This window comes from Cebus imitator, unplaced genomic scaffold, assembly GCF_001604975.1.
Source record: "Cebus imitator isolate Cc_AM_T3 unplaced genomic scaffold, Cebus_imitator-1.0 Scaffold161, whole genome shotgun sequence".
Lineage (NCBI taxonomy): Eukaryota > Metazoa > Chordata > Mammalia > Primates > Cebidae > Cebus > Cebus imitator.
In genome coordinates this window covers 3472573-3483672 of record NW_016107476.1, presented here as the reverse complement: position 1 = coordinate 3483672, position 11100 = coordinate 3472573, and the positions used below count along the sequence as shown (strand labels likewise).

Genomic DNA, 11100 nt, shown 5'->3' with positions numbered 1-11100 from the left:
CCTATGAATCTTGCTGTGGGTCTAGAAGCGATCCTTTCTGGAGGCCGTGTTCCCTGGGGTGATTTTTCTAGGAGGTCTTTATCTGTTAAAAATGCCTGCTTCTGGCTGGGTGTGGTGGCTCACACCTGTAATCCTAGCACTTTGGGAGGCCGAGGTGGGCGGATTACCTGAGGTCAGGAGTTCGAGACTAGCCTGGTCAACATGGTGAAACCCCATCTCTACTAAAAATACAAAAATTAGTTGGGTGTAGTGGTACGCATCTGTAATCTCAGCTACTAGGGAGGGTGAGGCAGGAGAATCACTTGAAACCAGGAGGTGGAGGCTGCAGTGAGCCGAGATCACACCACTGCACTCCAGCCTGAGCTACAGAGTGAGACTCTGTCTCAAAAAAATACAATAAATAAAATAAATAATTTTTAAAATCCTGCTTCTTTGAATTTTGTATTGTTTGAGTTTGCCAGTTACCCTCTTGTGAAATCTCTGGTGAGTGGTCTCTTGTGAATAGTCATCTCCAGACATGCTCTTAGTTACTGCCAGCCAGACTCATAGTATACCTGGCACCCTACTCATCTCATTTTCTGAGTGATTTCAGTATCCACATGGAGGTTTATGCAGAACCCTGGCCTCACACTTTCTTTTCTTCTCATTTCTATTGATGTGGAAGAAACTAAGTGACACACACTGAAAGAAAAGATGAGTCCTATCATTATAATTTTCCTTTTTTGCTCCCATTTCCAGTCTCCTCAGCTTCTGCTAAAAACTAATCTCCATCCAGCAATCAGATAAAGATGACAGTTTGGGAAACTTTAAAATATGAGTACACATTATTAATATATGAAAAAGCCTTAAAATAAAATAGTAACCTAAGATAAAATAATATTACAATATGTATGATATTAATAATCAAGTTAAGAAAAAAAAACCAGATGAACCAGATATGGAAAAATAGAAATGAAGCATAAAATATAACTGGTTGCTGATGATTAAATACTAAGAAATTCCAGGGAAATAAGATGAAGCAAAGTTTTTGTTGTTTTTTTCTTTAGCTATGAAATATCTAAAGAGGTTGTATTTGTACATGAAATACTACATCTTTATGCAATTTATTCCTTGATGTCTGCATGCTGCTGCCACTGCAGAAATATATAATCATGGGAATGAATTGCTTGCTTTTTTGACCAAAGAACTGAAACCTCGAGAAAAATAACAGATGAGCGGTATTTTATGCTTCTATAATTTGGTTATAAGAACAGACTGTACATAAGATTCTATGATAGAAAATGAAATTGGCAGTGGTATGACCAGCTAAAGTCAAATAAAAATACAAGTGTTTTGCCTATTAGGGTAATATGAATGACTAGAGTTGAATGTATGCACTTTATGTTATTCAGCTCTTTTATTTAAAACTGTTTAGATTGTCAGCACTGAGTTTATGAGTATAGCACAGCACTAGATATATGTAACCTCTGAACCCATCAATGCTTGTTGTCATGATCTTGGAGGTTTTGACACGTGAGAAGTATTAGTATTCTTCCCTTTTCACATTTAAGATATTCACATTCTTGCCTGTTTTCTACCTCCCACCTCTAGACATTTACCAAGGTATCAAAGAGTAATAGGGTTGACCATCTTAATATTTTTAAAATATAAATAACGTGAGGTTTTGATAAAAACATCAACACAAAGTTTAAAAACATGTCATTAGAGAAAACGAGTTTTTATTTTTAATTATTTGTAATGTAACTTGAAATACAATAAGATTTTTTTCATATAATGTGAATATTTTAGCACTGATGTTCTGTAGTGTTTTCAGCTGTGGTATAAATCAATTTTATTTTTATCAATTTAAATTTCTAATAAATTATGTAATTTATGATTTTATTTTCAAAATTGAGATTTGGACCAGAGCAACTTTTAAATTCTACATACACACCCTTCCCCTGGTTCCTCAATTTTTAATTGATCAGCTCACATTGAGGGAGGAAATGGCTAGTTAGATTTCAAGGGTTTAGAACATTTCAATTTTCAAATGAGCAGCTGATCAGAGGAATCCGTCTAAAAAATAGGGTGCTAATAGGTGAGAAGAATAGTTAAGCTGTATAATCACAATAAATATAATAATTTCATGTGTGACTTAATATTTACCCCTAATCTAATAGTCTCTCAATCATTTTGCAAAAATGGATCTTTATTTTTATTTTTCTGGAACCTTGAGATCATCAAATGGCAGATATCTAGAGAGTTTTTGGAAACCTCTGATCAGCCTCTCTTTCCTTTATGCTTTTTCTTTTTAAAATATTATAACAATATAATATTTAAATAAGATAATTTATTGAGAAGAAATGTATATAATGTAAAGTTAACCAATTTGAAGTAGACAATTCAGTGATGTGTAGTACATTCATAATGTTTTCGGTATTACATTTACGTCTTTAACTCATTTTGATTTAATTTTTGTATATGATGTAAGATAAGTGTTAAGTTGATTCTTTTTCATATGGATATACAGTTTTTCCAGCACTACTTGTTGAAGAGACTATCCTGTTCTGTCCCCATTAAGAGTTCATGGCACCCTTGTCAAAAATCATATGATCATACATGAGTGTTATTTCTGGGCACTCTATTCTATTTTATTGGTTGATTTGTTTTTATGCCAGTGCCACAGTCTTTTGATTACTGTAGATTTGTTATATGTTTTAAAATCAGAGAGCCTGATTCCTCCAAATTCGTTCTATTTTTTCATAAGTATTTTGGCAATTTGGGAATCCCTTGAGATTCCATATGAAGTTTAAGATGACGCTTCTATTTCTGCAAAAAGTGCCATTGGGATTATGATTGAAATTGTGTTGAATCTATAGATTACATCATGTAGTATTATTTTTTTAAATTGCATTTTAGGTTTTGGGGTACATGTGAAGAACATGCAAGATTGTTGCATAGGTACACACATGGCAGTGTGATTTGCTGCCTTCCTCCCCATCACCTATATCTGGCATTTCTCCCCATGCTATCTCTCCCCAACTCCCCACCCCCGCTGTCCCTCCCCTATTTCCCCCCAACAGACCCCAGTGTGTGATGCTCCCGTCCCTGTGTCCATGTGTTGTCATTGTTCAACACCCGCCTATGAGTGAGAACATGCGGTGTTTGATTTTCTGTTCTTCTGTCAGTTTGCTGAGAATGATGGTTTCCAGGTTCATCCATGTCCCTACAAAGGACATGAACTCATCGTTTTTGATGGCTGCATAATATTCCATGGTGTATATGTGTCACATTTTCCCTTTCCAGTCTATCATCGGTGGGCATTTGGGTTGGTTCCAGATCTTTGCTATTGTAAACAGTGCTGCAATGAACATTCGTGTGCATGTGTCCTTATAGTAGAATGATTTATAATCCTTTGAATATATAACCAGTAATGGGATTGCTGGGTCAAATGGAATTTCTATTTCTAGGTCCTTGAGGAATCAGTATGGACATCTTAAATGATATTAAGTCTTCTAACTCAAGAATATGGGATGTCATTCCATTTATTTTTGTATATTTTAATTTCTTTCACCAATGTTTCATAGTTCAAATGTACAAACTTTAGCCTTCTTCGTTGAGTTCATTCCTAAGTATTTAATTTCTTTTTGATGCTATTGTAAATAGAATTTTCTTTATTTTCCTTTGGAATTTTTCATTTATAGTGTATAGAAACATAACTGACTTTTCTGCTTTAATTTTGCATTATGCAAATTATATGAATTCTTTTATTAGTTCTAACAGGGTTTCTTGTTATCATTTATCTGTGAAATTTTTAGAATTCATTTATCCATTCAGCTAACTATATATTTGGATTGGGAAGTTTGATTCATTGACATTTAAATAAATTATTGATAAATCCCACTTCATTTACTCCTGGGATGCAAGGATGATTCAAAATATACAATCAGTAAATATGATACACCGTGTTAACAGAATGAAGGATAAAAATTATATAATCACCCCAACATATGCAGAAAAAGCACTTGACAGAACTCAATATATTTCTATGTAAAAATACTCAGCAAAGTAAGCATAGAATGAATATGCCTCAATGTAATAAAGGCAACCTCTGACAAGCCCACAATTAACATCATACTCAATGAAGAAAAATTGAAAGCGTCTCCTCTGAGATCAGGAACAAGACAAGGATACCCAGTCTCACCACTTATTTTCAACATAGTACTAGAAGCCCTAGACAGAACAATTAGGCAAGGGAAAGAAATAAAAGAAATTTAAATTAGAAAGGAAGAAGTTCTTTTTTTTCTGTTTTAAGGTGATATAATTCTATATGTAGAAAAACCTAAAGATTCTACCAAAAAACTATTAGATCTATTAAACAAATTTAGTAAAGTAGCATGATACAAAATTAACATTCAAATTTATTTGTGTTTCTGTTCACTAACAATGAGCCATTCAAAAGGGAAATGAAGAATCTCATTTATAATAACATGAAAAACAATATAATCCTTAGGAATAAATTTAACCAAGGGAATAAAAGACTTAAACACTGAAAACTATAAGACACTGATGAAAGAAATTAAAGAAGACACAAAGAAATGGAAAGACGTGTCCATGGATTGGAAAACAAAATTATTAAAATGTTCATATTACCCAAAATAATCTACAGAGTAAATGCTATCACCATCAAAATCCAAATGAATTGCTATAGATCTGTTCATATTTTCTGTTTCTTCTTGAGTCAGATTGTGTAATTTGTGTTTTCTAGGAATCTGTCAATTTCATCTAGTTTCTATAAGTTAATGGTGTACAGTTGTAAATAGTATTCTCTTTGATTTATCCCCCATCCTCGCCGTCTTTATTCTTTTTTGAAACAGTCTTGCTTTGTCGTCTAGGCTGGAGCGCAATGGCATGATCTCGGCTCACTGCAACCTCCACCTCCAGGGTTCAAACTATTCTCCTGCCTTAGCCTCCCAAGTAGCTGGGATTACAGGTGCCTGCAACCATGCCCGCCTGGCTAGTTTTTGTATTTTTAGTAGAGACAGGGTTTTTCCATGTTGGTCAGGTTGGCCTCCAACTCCTAACCTCAGCTGATCCACCCACCTCAACCTCCCATAGTGCTGGGTTTGCAGGCATGAGCCACCATGCCTGGCCTAATTACCCAATTTTTTTATGTGGTTGATAGTAATGTCTGTAATCTCATTTTTTATTTTAGTTATTCATGTCTTCTCTCAACTGTCAGACTAGTTTTTAAAGTTTTGTCATTTTTTAGATGTTTTCTAACAGCCAAGTTTTTGTTTTATTGTTATGATTTCTCTTTGTTGATATTCTCATTTTGTACATACATTATTTTCATGATATTCTTTTGTTCTTTTCTGTGGTTTCCTTTAGTTCTGTGAACACATTTAAGACAGTGATTTTAAAGTCTTTTTCTAATAAAGTCCTATGGCTGGGCTTTCTTAATAATCTTTGTTTTGTTTTTGGTTATTGAAAACTGGACATTTGGATATTATAATGTGGTAACTCTGTACATCAGATTATCCTCCTTTCCCTGGGTTTACTCTTCTGGTTTGTTGAAGGGTATAGTCATCCATTTGTTTATTGACTTTTCAAAACTATTATTGTAAAGAATACATTCTTTGCTATTCAAGGTCACTGAAGTATCTGTTCCTTTGTCTGGTGTTGAGTAGTGTTTTGAGATACATTTCCTTAAATTCCAGGAACTAAAATAATCAGACACATAAACAAATCATCTACTATAGTCTTTTTGGATAGAGTGTCCTGAGGCACTTCTTCAGCATTTAGCGAGGTTGTTTACAATATTTTCTTAGTTTTAACTTACCGCTTGCACTTAGCCTAGAGTCAGACGAAGATGAAAGTTGAGCATCGTCTCAGGAGTTTTCTGAGCACATGTCCTACCCTGAGTACTCTTGATGCTTTCTAAATTCTCCAGGGCACTTTTAAATGCCTTAATTTCTCCGAACGCTTCCCTGCTTTTATTTTCAGACTTTAGGTAATGTTTGTGTGTCTCAACCATAATATTCTGTCTGGTGGCTTTGGGTTTTTTGTTTATCTTATAATATTTTTGAACAATTTCACTGCTTTTCTGCCTTGAATGAGTTCAAAGATAGGCAAAACATGGCAAGCACCTTGCATCAGTTCTTCATGTAGCCCCAAAAACGTTGGGAGAGACAAATACAATAATTTCTGAATAAAGTCTGCCCTGTTTTATCAAAAACCAGGTATGTTTAAGTTCCTTGTAGATTCTGCATATTAAACCTTCATCAGATGGGTAGATTGCAAATATTGTCTCCCATTGTATAGGTTGCCTGTTCACTCTGATGCTAGTTTCTTTTGCTGTGCGGAAGCTCTTTAATTAGATCCCATTCGTCAATTTTGGCTTTTGTTGCAATTGCTTTTGGTGTTTTAGTCATGAAGTCCTTTCCAATGCCTATGTCCTGAATGGTATTGCCTAGGTTTTCTTCTAGGGTTTTTATGGTTTGGGGTTTTATATTTAAGTGTTTAATCCATCAAAGGATATGAACAGACACTTCTCAAAAGAAGACATTCATGTGGCCAGCAAACATATGAAAAAAAGTTCATTATCACTGGTCATTAGAGAAATGCAAATCAAAATCACAATGAGATACCATCTCATGCCAGTCAGAATAGTTATTATTAAAAAGTCAGGAAACAATAGATGCTGGTGAAGCTGTGGGGAAATATGAACACTTTTGCACTGTTGGTGGGAGTGTAAATTAGTTCAACCATTGAGGAAGACAGTGTGGCGATTCCTCAAGAATCTAGAACCAGAAATACCATTTGACCCAGCAATTCCATTACTGGGCATATACCCAAAGGATTATAAACCTTTCTACTATAAAGACACATGCACACGTATGTTTATTGCAGCACTACTAACAATAGCAAAGACTTGGAACCAGCCCAAATGTCCATGAATGATAGACTGTGTAAAGGAAATGTGGCACATATATGCCATAGAATACTATGCAGTCATAAAAAAGAATGAGATCATGCCCTTTTCAGGGACCTGGATGAAACTGGAAGCCATCATCCTCAGCAAACTAACACAGAAGCAGAAAAGCAAACACCACATGTTCTCACTCATAAGTGGGGGTTGAATAATGAGAACACATGGACACAGGGAGGGAAACATCACACACTGGGGCTTGTTGGTGGGTAGAGAGCAAGTAGAGGGAGAGCATTGGGACAAATACCTAATGCATGTGGGGATTAACACCTAGATGACGGGATGACAGATGCAGCAAACCACCATGGCACATGTATACCTATGTAACAAACCTGCACATTCTGCACATGTATGCCGGAACTTAAAGCAAAATAAAAAATTTAATTTAATCTAAAAAAATAAAAAATTTAATTTAATTAAAAAATAAAAAATCAGGTATCAGGGTCTTGTACTGGGAAATGAAGCCTGCTAGCCTCAAGACAACTGCCGAGTCAGAGGGAGTGGAACAAGGGCAAGTGAAAGTACCACCGAGCTTTCCTGCTGTTTTTAAGTTGTCTTTTTTCTTGATTCAGTGTTCACTTGATTGCTGTAAACTTTTGACGTTTTTCCAGTTCTGACAACATGGTTCCTGACAGTTTTTGTGTGTTTTTGATTTTTCTGTGGGACCATGGACATTTGTAGCTGCCTGTTTACTATTTGGCTGAAGCCAACCTTTTTAGTTTTGATAAAACCCCAGACATGCAGATCGACTCTTTTTGATGCAGACTCTGTGTTTTCATCAAGACTGGACCACATATTCTTTTTTTTCGAAATGAAGGGCTGGCACTATATAATTGCAAATATATTTTATAGCTCTGACTGTTCATTGCCTAGGTGCCGATATTGTCAGTCCATTTTGAGTTTTGAATCCAGATGTATAAAAATCAGAGCCAAGGCATTTGCTTTAACTTTTTAAAAAAATGTGCATACGCTAAAAGTCTCTTTCTGATATATGAATATTAACAAATGTGTACAATTGTGCAAAAAATACCAAAATCAATATAGAGAACAGTTGCATCACTTTCTGTACTTTTTTCTTGTGTGTATTACTATAGGCTATGAAGGGTAGTAGGTGGATGAAAGGGAACTGTGGGTGGTTAATGAGTACAAAAAACATAGTTAAAAAGAATGAATAAGACCTAGTATTCAACCTCTCCTCCAACTCCTGTTCTTGGGAAACACTAATCTGAATTTGACCCCATAATTTTGCCTTTTATAAAATGCCATATAAGTGAAATCATAAGGTATTCATAAGGTAATCATGAGGTTTTCAGTCTGACTTCTCTCACTTAGCATAGTACATTTGAAATTCATCCACATTATTGTATGCAACAGTTCATTCTTTTTATTGTTGAAAAGCAAGTTTGTTATTCATTCACCATTTGGAGGGCATTTGGATTATTTTCAGTTTTTGGCAATAATAAATAAGTTGTATGAATAAGTTTCACTTCTGTTGGGTAAACACCTAAATTTGGGAGCCCTGAGCTTTATGCGAAAACTTTCCAATAATGAAGTTACTTTGTTTTTCAAAGTAACTATAAAATTTTGCATTCTCATGAGCGATGTATAAATGTTTTAGGTGTTCACATGTTATTTTTGTTTAAGCAATTCTGATAGGTGTGAAGTGATATCTCATATGGTTTCAATTTGCATTTTGTTAATATGAAGCATCTTTCCATGTGCTAATATATTATTTGTATAACTTCCTTTCTGAAGTATCTTTTCAAATTTTTTACAAACTTTTTCATTAGTTCATTTTAGAAAATTGAACTTTGGGTATTCTTTATGTATTTTGGATAAAGATAGTTTTTTTTGTGAGAAAAATGTCTTTTGACTTACAGCTTTATTTTCTTAATAATGTCTTTTAAAATAACAGATTAAACAATTGATGCTGTACAATTTAATTGCTTTTAAATAGATGATCTAATAGATGATTGCTATTACATTTAGGAATCTTCACTTTCCCAAGGATTACAAGGATTTTTTTTTCTATAATTTCTTCCTAAATATTTACTGCTTTGGATTTTATATTTAAAATCTGGTTCATTTTGAATGAATAAGAATTATTCAAAATTTATTTGTATTTTTTAGAATCATTTTTGAATTAATTAAAAATGAATCATCTTGTTTTAAAAAATGTAATGTCACAAGATAATTTTATTTTTTAAAAGTGCTTTTAAAAACTGTCGTTTGGCTAAATAAATAGTGTCCTATATTTCTCAAAGCAAAAATTAACAAGTATAATGTATTTTTTTCTATCAGGTGGCAGTAGTTGAATTTGCCATTCAAGTTCGGATTAATTTCTTTCAGTCTTCAAAGCTCTACACTAAATATTTATCTAGTGCCCCTTCGGATCCAATAACAGTACCACTTATCCGACCATGTTGTGTTCAAGCTATTGGTATGTAATATAAAATATTCAATTGGTGTTGGTAGGCCAAAGATTTACACTTACATGTCTAAAAGATTTTTAAAAAGAATATGATATTTATTTTTCATAAATAGAAATATTAGAAAACAAAATGTGGATAGGATTCCTTTGTGTGTCACTTAAATTGTGCCTATGAGATTTGAATGTTCATAAGCAGCACAGATACACTCTCTGGTAAGTAACTTGCTAAAATATGAGAATAGAATTAAAATCAGGCCAATTTAGTAGTTTATTGTGTGGCAAATTTTTAAATAACTAAGGCAAAAATATAAATTATTGTAATACTACAAAATACATTTGATATAAAATAAAACAAGAATTATGTTCAAGAACATATCTCTATTCCAAAGGGTTGGATTACTAAAAGACTAAGTACCTGAAAAGAAGAAGTGTTTTACAAATTTGAAAGTTTTGCTGAATATTTATCTACTCATTTTCTTCAAATATTAAAAAATAAAAAGTGATGTACTCTGCAAATTACATTTTTCAAGTTGGCCTTGCTTTCAATCATATGTGTGTATTTTTCATGAAAAGAAGTCTATTTTTGTTTTTATAGTTCTCATATTAAGTTAAATTGTCATTTATTATAAAATAGTAGGTAGTATCCTATCAGTTAATAATTGCATTTGGCAACTAGTAAGAGAGGTCTCACTAAAATAGCATGAACGTGATAAAAAATAGTTCACTCTGATTTAAAATCCAGAATTAGGAATTCCAAAGCTGATATGGAGGCTCAATGAAGTTAAAGTTTTTCTTTGTCTTAAGAATTTCTTTTTGAATGTAATTATAATCTAATATTCCTTCTTGAATTAGGTAGATAAGCTTTCAAAACATTTACTTGTTTGAAAATTAAAAATTAAGAAGCATTGTTAAAGAAAATTGGAAAATGTAGAAACAAAAATATCTGAAATTCAAATATTTGAAGTTCTTAATATTTTGTTATCTTTTTTTGCTCTGTACATTGCTTTTGTTAATTTATTGTTAAATATGCTTGTGATCTTACTGCTTATGCTAAGTTGAAACTAGCTCTGTTTCATTTTATTTTTTAATTTTTAATTTTTGGGAGTACATAGGTGTATATTTTTATGGGGCACATGAGATGTTTTGATACTGGCATGCAACGGGTAATAATCACATCATGGAATATGGGGTATCTATCCTATCAAACATTTATTCTTTGTATTACAAACAATTCAGCGATACTCTTAGTTATTTTTAAGTGTACAATTAAATTATTATTCACTGTAGTCACCCTGTTGTGCTAGCTAATACTAAGTCTTATTCTTACTAATTATGCTTTTGAACCCATTAACTATACCCTTATCCTCCCCTTCATCTTCAAACTTTTCTCCATAGTGGTTCTACTAATTTATATTCCCATCAACCAACAGTGTACAAGAGTTCCCTTTTCTCTATTTGTTATTGCCAGCATTTGTTATTGCCTGTCTTTTAGGTAAAAGCCACCTTAACTGGGGTGAGATAATCTCTCATGTAGTTTTGATTTGCATTTCACTGATGATCAATGATATTGGGCAAATTTTCATATGTCTGTTTGCCATTTGTATGTTTTCTTCTGAGAAATGTCTATTCTTTTGCTCAATTTTAAATTGGATTATTAGATTTTTTCTCATAGAGTTGTTTAAGGTTCTTACATATTCTG

At 33.1% G+C, this 11100-nt stretch overlaps 1 protein-coding gene across 1 annotated transcript in view; it reads left to right on the top strand.

Annotated features, from left to right (window-relative positions):
* The window catches only part of LOC108314792 (cilia- and flagella-associated protein 47), a 161682-nt gene that overhangs the window by 17103 nt on the left and 133479 nt on the right, over nt 1-11100 (top strand). Inside the window, exon 5 of the mRNA XM_037743965.1 lies at nt 9272-9410. Within this exon, the coding sequence (XP_037599893.1) occupies nt 9272-9410 (139 nt within the window). The remainder of the gene's footprint in view (nt 1-9271; nt 9411-11100) is intronic.